The sequence below is a fragment of the Tachysurus fulvidraco genome, chromosome 10 (genome assembly GCF_022655615.1).
Source record: "Tachysurus fulvidraco isolate hzauxx_2018 chromosome 10, HZAU_PFXX_2.0, whole genome shotgun sequence".
Lineage (NCBI taxonomy): Eukaryota > Metazoa > Chordata > Actinopteri > Siluriformes > Bagridae > Tachysurus > Tachysurus fulvidraco.
In genome coordinates, this window is record NC_062527.1 from 5,766,797 (window position 1) to 5,788,607 (window position 21,811).

General features: G+C 36.6%; 2 protein-coding genes across 2 annotated transcripts; both read right to left on the reverse strand.

Annotated features, from left to right (window-relative positions):
- Nucleotides 1-57: 57 nt before the first annotated feature.
- Nucleotides 58-8,299, reverse strand: LOC113653948 (F-box only protein 7-like). The gene is made up of 13 exons (XM_047819395.1): nt 8,114-8,299; nt 6,699-6,824; nt 6,032-6,095; nt 5,266-5,529; nt 4,941-5,085; nt 4,762-4,845; nt 4,373-4,468; nt 4,089-4,265; nt 3,320-3,348; nt 2,929-3,219; nt 1,060-1,117; nt 300-358; nt 58-199 (listed from the first exon to the last, which is right to left on the reverse strand). The coding sequence occupies exons 1-10, from the start codon at nt 8,230-8,232 to the stop codon at nt 2,977-2,979; spliced, it is 1,347 nt and encodes a 448-aa protein (XP_047675351.1). The 5' UTR covers nt 8,233-8,299; the 3' UTR covers nt 58-199; nt 300-358; nt 1,060-1,117; nt 2,929-2,976.
- A 7,286-nt stretch (nt 8,300-15,585) lies between these two features.
- LOC113653946 (F-box only protein 7-like) lies at nt 15,586-21,745 on the reverse strand. Its single transcript, XM_027163847.2, has 10 exons — nt 21,440-21,745; nt 20,935-21,060; nt 19,501-19,564; nt 18,596-18,859; nt 18,212-18,356; nt 18,033-18,116; nt 17,323-17,418; nt 17,017-17,193; nt 16,124-16,158; nt 15,586-16,041 (listed from the first exon to the last, which is right to left on the reverse strand). The coding sequence occupies exons 1-10, from the start codon at nt 21,622-21,624 to the stop codon at nt 15,763-15,765; spliced, it is 1,455 nt and encodes a 484-aa protein (XP_027019648.1). The 5' UTR covers nt 21,625-21,745; the 3' UTR covers nt 15,586-15,762.
- Between the last annotated feature and the right edge of the window lie 66 nt (nt 21,746-21,811).

The following is a 21,811-nucleotide window of genomic DNA, read 5'->3' on the forward strand; positions in this document are numbered from 1 at the left end:
TGGAGTGGCTAAATCTTTATTGTGAAGGCATCTAGCTACAATCTAGTTGGGGGTGCTCCACGTTTGCTCTAGAGAGCTTTGGTTATTTGTTTCTAAATTTGGGGCTTCAATTTATTCTTTTGTTATCCCTTGTATTTCTTTTTGTAATTTGTTGGTATTGTTGTTGTTTCGTTTGGCCACAGGAGGTAGAGGACTGGTCCTGTAGGCAGGTATTCTCATTTTGGTATTTATGCTATAATATTTATTTATTTACAAATATTTATTTATTTGGTAGGTATGCTTGGTTGGTTTAGACTGACACTCTGCCTCTGTTTGCAGGCTCCAGTTCCCTTCCTTGACTTTGACCCTTACCGGTCTGCTGGAAAAGGAAGAAATGTTTTTTAATTTTATAATTATTTTTTTATAATTATAATTTTAAAATTAATTTTGTTTTTATTAGAAAATTGTCAATAAATCTCTTTTTCTATGGTGGCCAAGCTTTATGACCCTTATTGGTGATTCAAACCTGTGCATGCTTTTCACTCCTCACATTAACCCTCCCTTTCTCAGTCCACAGAAGGTCACTCTAATTGTGTCACTTTGTTGTTGTTTTAAGACCCTTCTGGACACTTAATCAACACCACCCTTATGTGTACCTCTGTGGTGGAAAGCATTCACTCAATTAATGTTATATAAAATTATATCACATTTATTTTGGTTAATCAACCTCAGTTCTAAAAAAAAAAGTGGTCACTAATTTGCATAAAAATACATACTATACAAGTGTGTGCGTGTGCAATAGAATAATGGTATTGTGTGTATTTTTATTCAAATTAATGATGTCACTAATTAAATTAGTGATAAAAAGTAACAGTTTTTAAGTATTTATTAGTTTTGATTAGAGGTTGATTAGCAGGTTCAGACAAAATATGATACAACTACACTTAAGGGTGTACAAATTATAGACCTGGTAAAACATTCAAAAGTACAAAAATCATTTCTCTAGCTAAAACACAAAATGGCCAAACTATGCCCCCTGCTGGACAAAAATCCATAGGCTTTAGTGGTTTGGATCATTACCTGTTGATGACCCAGTTGTGGCCTTGATCCGCTGTGGTGATGCCAAACAGGGAGCAGCCTAAAAAAAATATGAATAAATAAATAAATAAATAAATAAATAAATAAATAAATAGAATCGTGGTCATTGTTACACCACCAGTTTAATCTGCTATTAAATCTCCAAATTGTCTCACCACCAGTTTAATCTGCTATTAAATCTCCAAATTGTAATTCCTACGGAAAAAGTTTATCCCCCTGATTGTGGTCATGTTGGTTTGACATCACTTTGTAAACATTGAAGGAAGTGGTACTGTAGTTGCCGTAAATTCGAAGGACTTTTACTGTATTCTATTGTTGATGTTTTGTTTTTGTTTTTTTTACTACTTGTAGAACTATTAACACGCTGTTATTAACACTGACTTTTATTATGATTACTTTAATCTGCATAGTGTCTCAGCAGAGTCACTGCATAGTGTCTCAGCAGAGTCTCAGTTAGAATCATGTCTCAGGAAGGTTCTCCAGCTTCTATCGTTTATCGACACGGATGTTCTGCAATCAGATGACTTTTCCATTATTAAATCACAAGCAAGAGGATAAGGTTCAAATACACCTGATCAGTGCCATTTACAAAACAACAACAACAACACGTACTGCAAGTGACAAACACGTGAAGCTACTATAATAAAGAAGTGGCCAAAAAATAACGCAAAAGTCGTTTTAATTAAGTCTGAATTTCCACGTAAGAAAAGAGCCTTTTGGTAATGTCAGATTTCCCCCTGTAAGCTGATAAATGTCATTAACATTCATTCATTTATTAACATGAAAATGCTTAATATGTAACTATACGAGATAATTGTCACCGTTTGATTTGGCTCTAAGCTTCATTTTTTCTAACTTTGTAAGAGCACTGATAACATTAGTAAGATTATATTGTTATTCTAGGAGACTCATTTTGAATAAGCCCAAGAAGAGGAATTCTCTGTCTCTCACCATGTTAACCTCTCTACAAGAGAACATCCTGACTGGTATAGACAACAAGGAACTGAGAGTCATTATCATATCAGGCAGGTCTCGTCATGTATACATAAGACTGCAGCAATTGCTATGGAAAATAATCTAATGACTTTATAAAATGTTATATTTACTACACAGTGTGATCTTTGCCCAGAAATGATATTGTTACAAATCAAAATGGCAGTACACACGTTTTTGTGATTCAATGTAGGCACATGACATGACTCATGTAGAATATTATACAATTACAAGTTTTCTAACCATGAAGAATCCCTCCCTCACTTTTTTGAACTTATGTTACCTTGAATTTCACCAAGCAACATGCTATATTTAAGCTTAAGACATTACTGCCTCTGCCAAAAGGTTACATCACATTTGATGGATTTTCAATTCAACAGAGAAAGGAACCGAAACTGAAACACTGTTGTCTGAATTAACGATGAGCACAAACATGAATATGCAAAATGGTTACACTTTAAAGGAAGAGGTTCAGTGCCATCTTGTTTTAATGCGTTATACAGTGACCCATATGATTAAACTCAAATCACCACTCATTCATTTTTGCTCTACGTGAAGGGTGCCAATCAAGGCAAGTCAAGACTCAAGTCAAGTCATATATAAATGACATCAAGCGTTTACAGCATGAGAAGCATCAGACTGTCAGTTAGCATTTTAGCTCAATTAAGATTTGTATTGCATTCTTGGAAGCAAGAAAAATGAGCAAAGTCAAACTGTTGGATCTGATAAAAAAAGGAAATTAGATCTGATTATTTTTCTCTTCCATACATTTTCAGTTTAAAGCCTGTTATGAAAAAAATCATGACTTAATTCTTGTTCTTTAAAAAGTCCATATAAATATTTTTGTAATATATTTACTTCATTCTGTAATGTCCCAGAAATAATGGCCTCTCCCTGGCCTTGGCGTCACACTGGTGGTTCGTAATCTAGAATCCGGCCAATAAGGTCATGGTGTTGGCGTGGCAGGATGGCCTGAAGAAGAGCATGTCTTTGATAGTCTTCATCTCTGATGACACCGGGGGGGAAAAGAGGAATTGGTAGATGAGGGAAGGGATCTTGGATGTGAAGATGAACTGGAGAAATCTGAGCGTAACGCCTCATTATGCATTTTTGCTGTGCCTTCTTTTGCTGATATTTCTTTTTGTAAAGCTGAGCATTTTAAGTAAGAAAGAAGCATTGGTGAAATTCACACTAAATGGCATTTTAGTTTAAAAATTAATTTACAATTTAGCATTTTAAATTTCTGTACCTTTTTCCAGTCTCGGTGCTCAGTGTCAGCTTGAAAATTAATTGCACACACACAAAAAAAACAAAAAATATTAAAGGCATTTATGAAATCAGGTGTAAGGCTAGTATTAAACTGTCCACAGAGTTTAAATATAGAGAGATTGTCTGTTGTCTGTTATACAGTCTGTACTGTTGTGGTGTTCTGAAATGCAAAACAATAACCTATGCCAGTATGATTAGACATTTGCATGTCAGCATAAGCAAAACTTAGAACTTTGATTTTCATACACAGCGATCAGCCAACATCAGCTCACGTGACCACAATTCGGTTCCTGTCAAAGATCTAATTGACACGTTTTTCACTTCACCTGTAGGTGGTTTTATTGTTATAGATGATCTGTGTACATGTTTTGACAATATACATTCCAATCTATCATTAGTGTTAGCTACAGCTGAGTACTGGTCTATAATCATTTGTTTACAATGAATGGGAGGAGAGAGGGCAAGATGGATTGAATAAACACCGTCTAGGATGTCTTGACTTTGGACAGTGCATGAGGTGTCATAAGCTACATACCTGTATAGGGCTTCAAAGTCTAAGTGGCCAAATGGCAAAGTCTATTTATCAGTTGTAACCTGGCAAAATCTATGTGATCTGTATCTATCAGGTCACTTCACGAAGCTTCCTAGGTTGGTAACGGCACAGACTCTCACAGAGCAAAGCGATCACATGACCAGTGCGCTCTATCTGCAGATTAACTCTATAAAGTGCATGTGTGATGTGTTGATACCTCTAAAGTCACGGTACAAAAAGTGTTTCCAGAGTGACGCATCTTGAGTTACAGAGTGCAGGTATCTGCATACTTCAGACAGCTTTAGGAGTGAGGGAACATCCAGCAGCAACATTATACTTAAAAGCAGCTCAGGGGGCAGCACAGTGAGACCAAACAGTGCAGGCAGACCCAGTGCTGCAGAGTGAGCAGGAAACAAAAACAGACATTTTGTATAAATGGGTAAATATCTACTGTAACTAGTGTGCAAAGAGGTAGAACAGTGATCTGATTTATGGATATACCTTCTCTAGCTCTTGCAATGAGTGGGTAAACCAACTTGTCCTTAAAAACACGAGACAGTTTCTGCATATCTCTGTAGACCAGTCCAGCATTTCCACCTACGAGGACAAAACCTCTTTAATTCACCAGACAAATAATTAAAAGCAGTGTCCATGGAAACGTCTCCAACAAACACACTTTACATCATCATACAACTGTACATAACAGATAATAAATACAAAAAAAAGTTTAGGTTGGGGTCAGCACAGGGTCAGCCATGATAGCAGAGAGGGTTAAGCAAATCGCTTAAGGGCTGGAGCTAAACCCCTGACCTACTACCCCATGAAGATAAAGAAAAATGAGATGAAAATATTTTCATTTAATGTTCATAGTGTCATATACTGTACCACACCTGCCCACTCCTTAGTCACGTAATCTTCAGGATTCAGTGCCAGCTTCTGTGAAAATTCTTCTTCAACGGTTGTCTTTATAGTGGCTGTGAGGTGAGACACAATGAAAACACCATCAGCTGCAGCTACAATGAATTTTCATGCAATAACAACACCTATGTGATAGAAACAACATGCATACTCTTTATAATAAGTGCTTGGCCCTTCGGCATGCCAACCATCTGAACTGGGCTGTTCTCACAGAACGGGTAAAAGTACCGCAGTCTGCAGAGGCCCTCTGTTGCATTCCAGCCACTGGGCATTTCTCCAGATCTGACGTCACAACCCTGCACTCATCACATAATCAAACCAAATGACACATTTTAAATGTAAATGTGACAACAAAAATGCAATAAAGATACACAATGTAAGTACTATGCATTTTTTTATACTAATATTGTTTTAGAATTAGACTTATGTATGACATTTACATTAATTGGTCGGTTGTGTATTGTGTAATCTCTGACCTGTGGCAGGAAGCCGGTCTCCAGCAGTAACACGTGGGCTGCTAACAGTAGGCAATCCAAGATGCTGTTGCACTGCGCAGTCTGGTACAGTGTCTCTAGAGAGGGAGGAACCTTATCTTTCTCACCTTCACAGCACAGCATGGGCTCAGGGATGAAGCGCCCCATTGCCTCCTGCTCAGCCTCACCTCTGTCCATATCAGTCTCCTCAGTCTCACATGTAGCACATGCACTGTCTGGTCTCTCATGGCTGCTGCTGGTGTCTGACTGAAGGAATTAACTCAGAGTTGATGAAAATGTTATACATATATTTGCTTATTTATTATTACAAGTCACAGTCTGAAACTTGGGCTAATAATAATAAAAATGGCTTCTGAGAATACATTTTTACTAACACCTTACTAGCAAAGATGGGAAATATACCAGTCAGTAGTAGTAGGAATAAATATAAATTTGTCATCATTTTTAATCTGAATTTTTGAATTCCTTTAAGCTGTTTGCAACAATGTCCACTGTAAATAAGCTATACAAAATAACCCTGCATCAAAGGGAATAGTGTAAAAATTTCTTAAAAACAAATAATCTTTAAAATATATATTCAATTATATACAGTATTTATATTAAGTTAAAATGAAATAAAAGGCATTTGTAATTATTACTGTACATATATTTACAATATATCATGACACAGACACAGAAAAGTGTACTATGACATCATTAACACAATACTAATATTATATTGTCATATTACACACATCTCAACACTCACCTGGTGTGTAGATAATCCAGCGGTACTCTGAGGTGTCTTCTGATCAGTTGAGACGTTGCTGTTACTGTGAAACGGAAGCATCTAAGGTCAACAACAGCTCAGCCACAAAGCGTCAGACCACACAAACTTACTAAACTGTGTGCTCATGAAATAGTGAAAAGTGGCGTAAAGTGTAGCATGGTTTAACTCGTACAGATTAGAGTGGTGTAAAGTGTAACATGGTGTAAAGTGTAACGTGGTGTAAAGTGTAGAGTTTAGAGTGGTGTGAAGTGTAACATGGTGTAAAGTGTAGAGTTTAGAGTGGTGTAAAGTGTAATGTAAAGTGTAGAGTTGTGTAAAGTGTAGAGTTGTGTAAAGTGTAATGTGGCATACATTTTAAAACTTAGAGTGGTGAGAAGCATAGAGTTTAGTGTTGTGGTGTTTAGAGTGATGTAAATTGTAGAGTTTAAATTGGTGTAAAGTGTTGAATAATGTAAATTGTAGCGTTCAGTGGTGTAAAATGTATATCAGTGTAAAATGTAGAGTTTAATTTGTTAATTGTAGAAGTGTAGAGTGGTGTAAAGTGTAAACATAACAGAAAGGGTAACTAAATCCTGAATGAGGGTGTTTAACCAACTGTGTGGTCATGTGTAAACACACCTTTAGCTTTATATAAGAGAGAACTCACCTGAGTCCAGCTGAAGGCAGCACGACCTCTTTGACCTGGGTGCTGAGTTGGGTCAGGCTCGGTTCTGGTCCCTCAAGCTCCACTCGGCTCGTCTGCTCGTTTACTCTCACTCTTAACTGTATGTTACTGCACAGGGGGAAATAGTTATCACACCTCGGTCCAGGAGAACAGACACGCTTCTACATGTGACCTGTTTGTTGTGGATTGTTGCTATAACTTTTAACATAAACCTTTAGCATACTGAACACTGGCAGTGTTGCCAGATTGGGCGGGTACCCGCCCAATTGGGCTCATTTTGGTCACGTCCGACCGGAAAAAAGCATTAGGCGGGTCTTTAAAATTTAGTCTGGTTTTTGATGCAACAGGCGGGTTTTTATTTTTGACTATGAACAGTATTCTTTATTATTTTTTAATGAAAACTAACTATAAAATAAATTATATAATATAGGATGACGTTTAAATTAGGTATGGTTCAGGTTAGCCAATAAGGTTCGGGGGAATCCTGTCTAATCAGACTTCAAGCTTGATTGGCGGGTTGTTGTAGGCTAATTCGTTATATCGTCAAAACTGCATCATCATCAGTGATCATCATTCATCATCATCATCATGCCAAAGTGGGGTAAATATAAAAAGTCCTACAGAAAGGAATGGGAGAGCGACCCGTCTATAAAAACATGGATACACCTGTGGTAGGCGATGATCCAAAGACATTTTGTAAATACTGTCAATCAAAAATCAGAGCACATTTAAATGATTTGAAAGAGCATGCTAATACAAAAATAATGAAATGATTTGAGAATTGCCCTATTAGAAAAGAACTGTAGTTCTGACAATAGTAGCACAAGAATAAAAAATGTTGTCCCTTCTGAGGTTTCCGATGTAGACCTTGTGTTTTATTAAAATGATCATTTATATTTAAAAAAAAAAAAAAAAAAAAAAGATGCACTGGATATACTTGGGGCGAGCCTGGTGCTCTCCAATGTGCGATTTGTTAGTCTGGTTGTTTAATAAGAAAAAAAAAACAATTGTGTGTTTTATTCTATAACAGTTTTAATAACAGTATGTATTTTGGGCTGGTATTTTTTTTTAAATGGGCGGGTTTTAAGCTGTAGTTGGGCTGGAAATCTTTAGCCCAATCTGGCAACACTGAACACTGGGTCAAACCTCCACTACCACTTTAACATATGACTATTACCGCGACTGTACACTAATATTATCATGATGTGCACCGCTGACAGTTAGTTAGTTAGTTAGTTAGTTAGTTAGTTAGTTAACTAATAACCGAGCTAAGGATTCATGCTGCTAGCTAGTGCGCATTAGTTTCGTGGTTTAATTACTTATGTTATTAAGCGGCACTAGATTTCCAAAGTCTACTGTTTTCTGTTTTACTCTCATTGTTGTACAAATAAAATGACCTGTTTTCAGCGAACACTACGGGGCCGGTGGTGTCCTCTGTGTTCTCTGTCGTTTCATCCTCATCGCGGCTAAGAAGACTCTCTACAGCCGCCCTAACTGTACTAATAAACTTCTTCATTATTAACCTCTCCTTAATCGAAGTAACGTAAACAAACACCTTACTGAACGCACCGCGTTCTTTTCACTATTTAATTTGAAATCGGTTCTACTTCTATTCTATGACGTCACAGACATCGAAGAAAACATAACACATAAATAATTCATATCATGGGTACCAAAGTGATTACAAAAATGCATGAAGCTGAAATTATTTGACTCATAATTTTATCTTAATTATTCCACAGATTTTTTTTTTACCTTCACTTGAAACCATTCAATGCAATTTTATTTGTATAGCACTGGACAATGAACATTGTCTCACCGCAGAATTAGAGAAAATGTTTATGTAGATTTTTTGCATTTATCCCTAATGAGCTCCTCAAAGTATGTGATCATTTGTTGCCACGTCTTATTAAAGCTTTAAACAGATCCTTTTATTAAATATTGTTTTGTTTATAATAATTTTTTTCTGCTAAAAAAAATAAAAATAATAATAAAGAATAATAATTTTAAAAAATGTCCTATAGTCACTCACCTCACGAAAGTCTGATTTGTTGCCTTTATGTTGATCACACATCATGTAGGCACACTGGATGACTTGCTGTTGTATAAGACCGAATTGTGCACAAGAGGTTGAAAATACATAATTTATCTATTGATTTGCTCTTTGAACAAGTAAAAAAAATTAAAGGACCAAGAGGACAGTGAACAATTTGGTTTGGAGTCAAAATCCAAAGCTGACTCTAACTATGGAAGTTGTGATTAAATTGATGCTCACTGTTTGTTGTTGGCCTCAGTTAACCACTTTTCTGGCTTCTTTTAGCCATAATCAGGTTCAGGATACAAAGTCAGATATTAGGATCAATTATTTACCGTCTCATCCTGCATGCCTCATTCTACATGTAATTTTTAGTGTTGAGATCAAACATTTTGTCAATGAAAAGTACCTGTGAGGCTGGAGCTTTCTGTTTGCTCTCATAAACTTTGTTTCAATCATTTGTTGCTATACCAAATTCAAAACTGTTGCTGACTTGCAGTTAGATATACATGTCCTTCTGCACACACATGTCCTCCAAGCTATGTGTATTAGACAGATGTACTTAAGCACTACAAATTTTCTCCTTAAGCAGCAGGTAGGAGGGACTTACAGTACAGCACAGTAAAATGGATTTACAGTAAATTATGGGAGTTTTTCATGTGTTAAACATTAAAATTAAAATGCCAACCCTTTTCTTTATTTATGTGTGTCTCCCACTTGTTGGTGGGACATTTTAATGTTTAACACATGAAAAAAATCCCATAATTTACTGTAAATCCATTTGTACAAATGCACAGTGATAAATTATAAAAGAGCTGTACAATCTTCAAAATACTGCACTGTGCAGTAATATCTAAATATCTATGAATAATGAGTAATATCTAATATCTTTAATATCTAAAGAAACATTCAAATAACTAATTTATCATGAAATACCACAGAAACATTCATTTATTTAAATAACCCCTGTATATAAATAAGTGGACAAAACAAAATAAAAAATGAATAAAGTCAGTGTTTGCTTGTGTAACTCAGGTTAAAAGACACTGAGCTTTAAACACCTGAACCATAAATGCCAAAGCAATGAAAGAATGAATGAATGAAAAAGAGAATATAATTATTTAGTTAAAAAATTATTATAATTCAAGTATATGTATTATAAATGATATATAACTGTTTAAGATTAAGGAAAATAAATAAAATGCAGAAGCAATGCATGGTAATATATGCAAGTGTGATGAAGTTACGTATGACATAGTGATGCACAAACTGTAGAGAGTGAGATGATGCCCGAGTTAGAAAATGATCAAACCTTGTGTAATGGTAAATTAAAGTTTTACAATTATTGTATTTATTTTATATAATTATTGTTAATTAGAAATAAGTAACAAAAGTGTTTTTTAAGAAAAGTTTCTGTCAGAGAGATTAATGTTATTAAAAGGGCAGCTAAAAAAAAAAAAAGCCGCTGTTGAGTAGCAAACAGGTATTTGAAGCTGCTGGCGTCTCTGGAGTCCCAAGAACCTCTAAATGCAGGATCCTTGAGAGGTTGGATGTGCATAAAGCCATACAACCTTTTGACCTCCCCTAACAAAAAAAAAGAGAAATGTTTGTAATGGGATTAGAATTACATAAAGACAAAAATATACAAGTCAATACAATATGTCATGATACCGAGAAGTAGAATCATAGTTTATTATACTATATTATAATAGAGATTATTTTGTGTGAGAATCACTTGTATGATACCAAGGAAGCAGAAAATAATGAGATTCCAGTAATTCCCCATCTAAATCACCTTCATTTTTGAGGCAATGCAGTTGCTCCAGCCAAAATTCTACACAGTCTTTGTGAAGAATTTCCCACCAGCTTTTTTTTTTTTGGTTACTTGTGCTTCACCCATCGATGAAGCTCCTTTCACCACTTTGTAAGTAATCATCATGTTGATGCAAGGACTGCTGAATGTCTTGGATCGAGCTATTATCTGTGTCTGCTCTTAAATTGCAAGGACAACCATCAGTTTCTCTTACTGTCTTAAAAAATTATCTTTGGGGTCACTGTTTGTGTTGTATGCATTAAGCCACAAAATCTTCCTTGAGAATCCATCCATGGCCCCATTTATACATATGCCAAAAGGTATTAATCTGTCATATGAATCAACATGCAAAACAAACTTTAAAAAGCTCTTCTGTTGAGTCTCATATGCCTTCTCCAGTGCCTACTGGAACCAGACTTGAACAAATTAAACAAACATCATCTTTTTGAACATGTATTCCCTTTTCTTTACACATCCAACAGTAGCCATGCAGAGCCCCTGAGCTCTCCAGAAAGAGAAATCGCTTCAGAAATCGCTTCAGTGTTTTTCAGACTTACAATAATACCATGTCTTACAATTAGAAAGTGGACCTGTAGGAAAGACAATGGGGCAGAATGATTTATGGTGCATAGACAATTTGTTGCAGTTGGAGTACTTTACTCTTGTTAACATGATATAATAAATAAAGGGATATTATTTCAAATCCTCAATTATAAATATAATTCAATGAATAATAAATAAGTCTACACAAAGCATCATAACTGTCCATTCATAATGTCAAGTATTTGGAAGAGTAATATAAAAAGGTCACTACAAGAGTTTAAAAACAAAATATTTTTTATGCTTTTAGTCTGTTAAACCTTACCTTCTCATTCACAAACATGGAGCTGATGGCCTGATCCAACTCTCGCTGTTCTTGCAGAAAATCTATGAATCACTGATCCATCCAAGAAAAAGGCTAATGTATACATGAAAAAGCACAAACTAGTAGCTCCCGCTACTCACCCCCTCTCTACTCAGTAATTAAACAGGAAATATAACCAAATATATATACACCCACCTACACCACTCATGTGACCAAACCCAGCTATACAAAAATCACAAAACAAAATAGAAGACAAACATTTTCAGCACTTACATTCCAGCCCCTGGTTATTACACATTAAACCTGTAATAAAGACAATATTAAAGTATTATCCCAAAGTATTTAGGAAATGTCTATGCTTGTGTATATGCAGGTGCAAGTGTTCAAATGTTCATATAGTTCATCCTTGTAGCTGAGTAAAAGTTAATATTCAAGTCAAGTTTACATCAGAATTAGTCATAATTAGTCTGTAGATTCCTGTTTCAAGAAGATGACAAATCTTCATAATTGGCCTTGTCAAACAGGTACTCACTCTTTGTTTGAATGACCTTGCCTATGATCCTTGAATTTCTAGGTGCAATATTGTCCACTACAAGTACGACATCTTCCAACTGAAAGTTGCGTGTCTTTACCTTTCACTTTTGCAGGTGGTAATGAAGGCTTTGTTTTTAGAAGAAGGAGATTATTACTGTAGGTGTTAAAGCCTCCAAATCGATTGGGATCCAATAATGTTCTAGTTATGGATCAATTATTAAGTACAAATTCTACCTCACAAAAGAGTGTTCGAAGACCCTCTTCATCCACACTTTGCCCTCGAAGAATGTAAATTAAGATTTTCTTTATGGATCTGATGAGCCTTTCCCAGATCCCTCCATGGTGGGAACAGGTTGGAGGATAAAAGGTCCATTTGATCTTCTTTTTAAGAACAACATTGTTGATCTCGTTCAGCTCCGACAAAGATTGTTCCATTATCTGAACGCATTTCGGCCACTTTACCTCGTTGAGCAATAAAACTTTTATTGCTCTTAATGTGTGAATGAATGAATCAGTGTCTAATGATGCAATTGTTTCAGTATAAACAACTCTTATGGCCAACCTCATTAGGATAACTTCGTAAAGCTTTATGATGGTTCTTTCTCGCTTGATCTCAAAAGGGCCAAAACAATCTATGCCAGCATATGTAGTTTTTTTTTTGGGTGAAACTCAATCTCGAATCCTTCTTAAGAAAACAATGGGATCAAATATCGCTGTCTAAGGGCAGCCAGCATGTAATTCTGTTCATTATGTCCCACCTCCTCATGAATTTGGTATTTGGTAACTTAGCTATATGCCAGTCTTTAGCCAATATTATCGGATGAATAGAATAAATATCAGTGCCTTACCAAGACGTCTACCAACCTTGACAATATTAGACTGAAGCATTGGATTAAGGCTATAGAGAGGACTATTTCGCTTAACAACTCCCTCTTTTCATAGACTTGTCAACTTCTCAGCAAATTTCTTCATTTGACAGAATTTAATTTCCATTTCAGCCTTTTCCATTGAAAGCAAATCCATATACACTGTGAATTTAAACTTATGCATTTCCTTTTTAACTTTCATCCTCTGTTGATATGGATTTACACCAGAACAAACAAGAGATAGCTGCAGTTGTTTCCTTTCCTTGCCAAGGTAGATCAAGATTTTTCTCACATGAAGGATCCATGCTTCTTTAATCGAGTGCACATGGAAATTAATTGATGCGATGTGACAATCAAAGACCTCTTTAGCTTCAACCATATTAACCAGATCTCTTTTGTCCTCAGAATCCTTTGTTTTGATCATCGGTTCCTTTGACCACTGCTTTCAGACACTCAGGAATTGTTCTGGGTTTTTAATGGTGTAACTTTTACTTTGCTTACGAGAAGAGTAGAATATGCCAGCAGTTGCTTATTATGATGCGGCAGATACAATACCACACTGTATCCCTGCTCAATTGCATCTGAAAAATTATGCAATTGAGCAGAACTTACTTCTCAAATGCCTATCAGGCTTCATACGTCTTCTGATCTCAAAACTCTCTAAGTGATGATCATCCAGCCAGTTCATCAAACGGTGAACATACACAGTTGGAATAACATTGTCCAATCCAATTATTTCTCTGCGCAAATTTTACATGTTTAGGTGACAAAAATCCCAAAGGATCATACAGTAAATGGAACTAACTACTGAGAGAATTCCTCTCCTAGTAAGAGGTCTATCCTTATCTATTACCTTGAACTGAAAGGCGTCTGATTCAGCACACCATTGCACTCCCAACACTCGTTCCAGTGGCAAAGTATCATGATCCAAATCCATAGCCTTTACTTTGTCTCTCCATCCTTCTCAGGTATCTCAGCCAATACAGCATGGCTGTTACTCAACTATTTTTATCCTCCTTCATAACACATACTAGTGAGATCCTTGTACAGCATCTACTTCAGAAGGAACAGAAACAAGGCAGTCATCCATGTAGAGGTTATAAAAAAACAACATCCAGTGTCTTGAAATCAAATCAATCCTACACAATGCTACACTTGATGGGGATGTTGCACCATACAAATGGACCACCATTCTGTATTCCACTCGATTGTTTATGTTTGCTGTTTATGTTACCTTCTGGCCACCACAAGAATCTCAGGATGTCACAGTCTCCTGGATGAACTCTGACTTGATGGATTCAAGATGTCGGCCATCATGGCAACAAGTAGTAAGTTGTTGTTGTTTGTATAGCTCTTTTAACAACGACAATGTGGACAGACTGACTGTTCAGTATAAAATGTGACACTGTTGATAAAAAAGTCTCACAACCTTTATCTTTCTTGCACCACTACACAGCCCATGTACAGCACCAAGAACATTCCATTCCTTCCTGTTGTGCATTTCACAGCACTTATTAAAAGTGCACAATTTTTTCAGAATCCCGATACAGTTTAATGCAGAGACAGTGTGACCATTGAAGAAGGAACGACAGCCACAATCAGATCAAACGTACAAGTGTAGTGTCCCCCACTGAAGACCCTCTACTGACAGCAAGGAACACAAGGGAAGTAGACCAGATGATCACAATATGAAATTGAATATGAATAGTCTTCTCTCTGCCTTATAATAATTTGAATATACTTTGGGGTTTTGTTCATTGGTTTCTGAAATTTTATTTGAAAATTACAAATGCAGCATTAAATTAATGCAACATTAAATTTGAAAAATAACTTAGAATAAACAAAGGTCCCATAGACCTAAACAAACATTTATTATTTTTAAAGCCTTCAGCTCATCTGCATTTTTTGGTCTCTTGTTTCTTATTAGGTCTGGTGACTTTGCTGGCCAGTCAAGCACACCAACACCATGGTAATTTAAACAGCTTTTGGTGCTTTGGCCAGTGTTGGCAGATGCCAAATCCTGCTGGAAAATGAAATCAGCATCTTTAAAAAGCTGGTCAGCAGAAGGATGCATGAAGTGCTCTCAAAATTTCTTGGTAAACGGGTGTAGTGACTTTGATTTTAAAAAAACAACACAGTTGACCAAAACCAGCAGATGACATTGCATTCCAAATCATCCCAGACTGTGGAAACTTAACACTGGACTTCAAGCAACTTGGGCTATCAGCTTCTCCACCCTTCCTCCAGACTCTAAGTCCTTGGTTTCCAAATGAAATACAAAACTTGCTCTCATCTTAAAAGAGTATTTTGGACCACTGGGCAAACATTTGTCGTTTACCCTCATTGTGGAGGGTGTCAATGATTGTCTTCCCCATGATTGTGTAGCTTAGTGAACCAAATTGAGAGACCATTTTGATGGCTCATTAAAACTGCATGTGTTCTGAGTCGATTAGCTGTTTGGCATGTCACCATATTCTAATTTTTTGAGATAGTGAATTGGTGGGTGTTTGTTAAATGTGAGCCTTGAACTACTTCAGTCTGTGTGTACTGAATTTATATAATACACAAGATTCACTATTTGAATTGAATTTCTGAAATAAATGAACTTTTCCACGACAATGAAATTTATTGAGATATACCTGTAACTGTAAAAAGCCTGAAAATAAGCTTTTTTTGCACAGACCTGTGTAATGGGGAAATAGCGCCACCTTTTGGTAAACAGTCAAATTGGCAAATTTTACCTTCCCAGAAAACCATTAACAATGTTTTTTTTTTTTATTTCATGGACATGCAGTGAAAAAATGTGGTAACTAACAATACATAAAAGCCAATGTATATATATAATATATAATCAGATTAATATAAGTTTAATTTAGTTGCTGTTTTCACATAAAACATCTTTTTATAACATATTTAGTTTATTCCATAATGTCCTATGGGTTTCTGAAGTGTGCCACTTGTCTCCTCCCTGGCCTTGACAAATGGTGTCCCACTGTCGGATCGTAACCTAGAAACCGGCCAATAAGGTCATAATGATGGCGGGGCAGGATGGCCTGAAAAAGAGCAAGTCTCTGATAGTCCTCTGCTCTGATGACGCCGTGAGGGAAATTGGAAGGATTTGGTAGATCAGGGAAGGGATCATTGATGTAGTAATAATATGGGGGAATGCCGAAATGGTTATGCCTCATTTGCTTAAATTTCTTTTTGTAAACCTGTGAATTTTAAGAGTGAAGCATCAGTGAAGTTCACACTAAATGGCAATTTAGTTTAAAAATTAATTTACTATTTCTGTACCTCTTTCCAGTCTGTGTCTCCCTGCTCAGTGTCAGCTTAAAAATCCATTGCACACACAAAAAATAAAAAAAATAACAGAGACATTAGGCATTTATGAAATCACAAAAATGCAGATGTGTAGAAAAAAAAGTGTCATGTCTTAGGCTAGTATTGAACTGTCCACAGAGTTGAAATAAGAGTGCCTGTGTCTGTTATACAGTCTATGCTGTTGTGGTCTCCTGAAAGGCAAAACAATAACCTATGCCAATACGCTTAGACATTTTCATGACAGTGTATGCAAAACTTTTATTTACATACACACCGATCAGCCACGATCACCCCAAGTGATCACAATTTGTTTCTTGTCAAACTCACTTAGAACAACTTTGAGAATTGACTAATACATCACACCCCTTGACAGATGCAGAATATAATGAGTAATCAATGTTGTTCACTTCACCTGTAGGTGATTTTTTGTTATAGCTGAATGGTGTACATTTTTTGACAATATACACTTCAATCTAGCACTAGTAGTGTTAGCTACAGCTGAGTACTGGTCCATAATAATTTGTTTACAATGATTGGGAGGAGAGAGGAAAAGCCTAGTGGTCCATGGTCCAGTTCTACAACAAATTTGATAGACTGAATAAACAATATCTATAATGTCTGGACTTTGAACAGTGCATGAGGTGTCATTTAATCTACAGATAGAGCTCCAAAGTCAGCTAAAATGGCTACATAACAGTTATAACGTGGCAATAACTTTGTGATCTATATCAAGCAGGTCACTTGACAAGTGCAGAAGCTTCCAAGTTTGCTAACAGCACAGACTCTCACAGAGCAAAGCGATCACATGACCAGTGCACACTATCTGCAGTTTAACTCTATAGAGTGTATGTGTGATGTGCCGATACCTCCAAAGTCGCGGTACACAAAATGTTTCCAAAGTGACACATCTTGAGTTACAGAGTGCAGGTATCTGCATACTTCAGACAGCTTTAGGATCGATGGAACATCCAGCAGCAACATTATACTTAAAAGCAGCTCAGGGGGCAGCACAGTGAGACCAAACAGTGCAGGCAGACCCAGTGCTGCAGAGTGAGCAGGAAACAAAAACATAGACATTTTGTGTATAAGTGGGGACAAATCTACTGTAACTAGTGTGCAAAGAGGTAGAACAGTAAAGTCAGAGCTGGCTCTGATTTAAGGATATACTGTACCTTCTCTAGCTCTTGCAATGAGTGGGTAAACCAACTGGTCCTTAAAAACATGAGACAGTTTCTGTATATCTCTGTAGACCAGTCCAGCATTTCCACCTACGAGGACAAAACCTCTTTAATTCACCAGACAAATTATTAAAAGCAGTGTCCATGGAAACGTGTACAACAAACACACTTTACATCATCATACAACTGTACATAACAGATAATACGAAAAAAAAAAAATAGTTACAAAGTCTTCTATAAGCCTAAGTACATTTACAGCATTTGGCAGATGCAACTTACAATATGTCTTTTTTTATACAACTGATACATGCAATATAGCATATGAATATAACAAGTTCTTTTATGTTCCTCGTAATTATAATGTTCAGTTGTGAAATATCATACAAAATTCTTTACAGAGCTAGACAGTGGTGATATACTTGTTTAAATATAAAAGCTCGTTTATGATGTACTGCAGTTACATATAACAAAAGCAACCTTTATTTTTCACATATACATTTCAGCACAGTGAAATACTTTACTTTGTTCAGTATAACTGAGTTTGTTAGGAGGTTGGGGTCAGCACAGAGTCAGCCATGATATCAGAGAGGGTTAAAGACATTGCTCAAGGGCTGGGGCTGAACCCCTGGCCTACTATCCATGAAGATAAAGACTAATGACATGAAGATATTTTCATTTGATGTACATTGTGTCATAAACCACACCTGCCCACTCCTTAGTCACATAATCATCAGGATTTAGTGCCAGCTTCTGTGAAAACTCTTCTGTACCATTTGTCTTCATGATGGCTGTGAGAGGTGACACAATGAAAACACCATCAACTGCAGCTACAATAAATATTCATGCAATAAGAACACCTATGTAATGGAAACAGCACGCATACTCTTTACGACAAGTGTTTGGCCCTTCAGCACACCAACCATCTGAACTGGGCTGTTCTCACAGAATGGGTGAAAGTACTGCAGCCTGCAGAGACACTCTATTGCATGCCAGCCACTGGGCATTTCTCCAGATCTGATGTCACAACCCTGCACTCATCACATAATCAAACCAAATGACACATTTTAAACACCCAAATAAACCACCAAGCTTTCTGGGTTTGATTGGTAAAAGTGACAACAAAAAAATGCAATAATGCAATTCAATGTAAGTACTGTGCAAAAGTCTAATACACTAAAAATTTTAATACTAATATTGTCTTAGAATTAGACTTACAGTATGTATGACATGCATTAATTGGTTGGTAGTGATTTGTGTGACCTCTGACCTGTGGCAGGAAGCCGGTCTCCAGCAGTAACACGTGGGCTGCTAACAGCAGGCAGTCCGAGGTGCTGTTACACTGCACAGTCTGGTACAGTGTCTCTAGAGAGGGAGGAACCTTATCTTTCTCAGCTTCACAGCACAGCATGGGACCAGGGATGAAGAGCCCCATTGCCTCCTGCTCAGCCTCACCTCTGTCCATATCAGTCTCCTCAGTCTCACATGTAGCATATGTACTGTCTGGGCTCTCATGGTTGCTGGTGGTGCCTGACTGAAGGAATCAACTCAGACTTGATGAAAATGTTATACATATATTTGCTTATTAATTATTACAAGGAACAAGTCACAGTCTGAAACGTTGGCTAATAATAATAATATAAATGGCTTCTCAGAAAACAAAAAACAGATTTCTGACTCATTAAAAGCTGGTATATATATATATATATATATATATATATATATAATAGAAAATATAGAAAATACTATCTTATAAGCAGAGACGAGAAATAGAGAAATATGCCAAAAAGAATATTACAATAGTTGAGAGAAACCTATTGTAAAAACTTCCACATCAACTCTACATATTTGTTGTAAAAACTCTACATATTTGTTGTAAAAACTTCCACATCAACTCTTTACATATTTGTTGTCTTAAATATGTAATGCAACAGTAGTTAGTAGTAGTAGGAATACATAATAATTGTTTATCATTTTTAATCTGAATTTTTGAATTCGTATAAGCTGTTTGTGACAAAGTCCACTGTAAAAAGCGCTATACAATTTACCCTGCATGGAATAGTGTATAAAAAAATCTGAAAATGTGACATCACACCACTTCAGAAAAGTGTATTATGACATCATTAACACAATACTAATATTATATTGTCATATCACACACATCTCAACACTCACCTGGTGTGTAACTAATCCAGTGGGACTCTGAGGTGTGTTCTGATCAGCAGAAATGTTGCTGTTACTGTGAAATGGAAGCATCTAAGATCAACAACAGCTCAGCCACAAAGCGTCAGACCACACTGTGTGCTCATGAAATAGTGGTGTAAAGTGTAGCATGGTTTATCTTGTAGAGTTTAGAGTGGTGTAAAGTGTAATGTTGTGTAAAGTGTAGAGTTGTGTAAATTGTGTAAAGCTGTGTAAAGTTGTGTAATGTGGCATAATTTTTTTTATTTAGAGTGGTGTAAAGCATAGAGTTTAGTGCTGTGGAGTTTCAAGTGATGTAAATTGTAGAGTTTAAATTGGTGTAAAGTGTTGAATAATGTAAAGTGTAGAGTTTAGTGGTGTAAAATGTAGATCAGTGTAAAATGTAGAGTCTAATTTGTTAACTGAAAAAGTGTAGAGTGGTATAAAGTGTAGAGTTGTGTAAACTGTGGTAAAAGTGTAGAGTTTAGAGTGGTGTAAAGTGTAACAACCCAGTCTCATGGCAGTTCATGACATAGGTCAAGAAATGTAATGTATTTGATTCGTATTCGTGGACACGAAATTCCTTTTTTTCACCTGCATTACCCGTGAGCCTCAGCATCCGTTGCTATGGAGACCGAGCCAGTCCGCTTTGCGATTGGGTGATTTCTGTAGGCTTTCAGGGTATTGCGAATTCTAAGTGTACAAATTTGATCATTACATTCAAGTAACATTACCTGGGAAGTGGTTTGAGAGCAATGAAGAAGAATTCGCTGCCTGCAGAAATCAGGAGAATCAAATAAAACGGATGGTCATGACATCGTATCAAGCACACTTTCGTGTTTATGTGTTGAAAGAAAGATGAGGATATCATTAAAAGAGAATCGGCGGTGGGTCATCATGTAGTTTTAGCTGACGTCTTCAACAAGTAGATATGGCTCATGGGTGCTTTAGTATTTAGTTTACTGTGTGATTTGACACACCAAATAGATGGATAAACGGCTTTTCTCAGAAAAGAAACCATAGCACAATGGTTAGTACCCTACAGAATATAAAGCAATAAAAACAAGGATAAAATCTCCTGGTTAAATGTTGAGTAATGTAGTGCTTAAAGTTTAAAAATTAATAACAAACGAGCAAAAACAATGCTTCCGAAAGGCAGAAAGAAAATGTGCTGCAGACACGAAAGATGCTTCCTAGATACATTAGATCAAAAGTCGAGCTAAGTGACACGAAAGAAAGGGAAATTCGTGTCCACGAACAAGAATCAAATACATTACATTTCGTGACCTATGTCACGAACTGCCGTGAGACTGGGTTGAGTGTAAAGTGGTATCATAACAGAAAGGGGAACTAAATCCTGAATGAGGGTGTTTAACCAGCTGTGTGATGGTCATGTGTAAACACACCTTTATCTAAGAGAGAACTTACCAGAGTCCAGCTGAAGGCAGCACGACCTCTTTGACCTGGGTGCTGAGTTGGGTCAGTGTCGGTTCTGGTCCCTCAAGCTCCACTCGGCTCGTCTGTTCGATTACTCTCACTCTTATCTGTATGTTACTGCACAGGGGGAAACAGTTATCACACCTCAGTCCAGGAGAACAGACACGCTTCTATATGTGACGTGTTTGTTGTGGATTGTTGCTACAACTTTTAACATAAACCTTTAGCATACTGCACACTGGGTCAAACCTCCACTCCCACTTTAACATATGACTATTACCGCGACTGTATACTAATATTATCATGATGTGAACCGCTGTTAGTTAGTTAGTTAGTTAACTAATAACCGAGTTGATGATTCATGCTGCTGCCTAGCGCGCATTAGCTGCATGGTTTAATTACCTAAGTTATTAAGCGGCACTAGATTTCCAAAGTTGACAAACATTAAGCGGCACTGTTTTCTGTTTTATTCTCATTGTTGTACAAATAAAATTACCTGTTTTCAGTGAACACTACGGGGCCGGTGGTGTCCTCCGTGTTCCCTGTCGTTTCCTCCTCATCGTCTCGATTAACATAATAATAAATAATTACTACAGGGGTTGCAGTTCCTATCGCCACCAGCAGGGAGCGCCAAGGAAGATTCTCTACAGCCGCCCTAACTGCACTCATAAACCTCTTCATTATTAACTTCTCGTTAATAAAGTTAACTTCTTCATTATTATCTCTCGTAATCGCACAAAGTTCGATGTTTTTCTGAAAGCTCCGCGTTCTTTTGCAATATTTACTTTTACGTCTGTTCTGCTTCTATTCTCTATGACGTCACGGACATCGATTGGTGACTGAAAAAAAAACACGTTCAAGTTTAAAA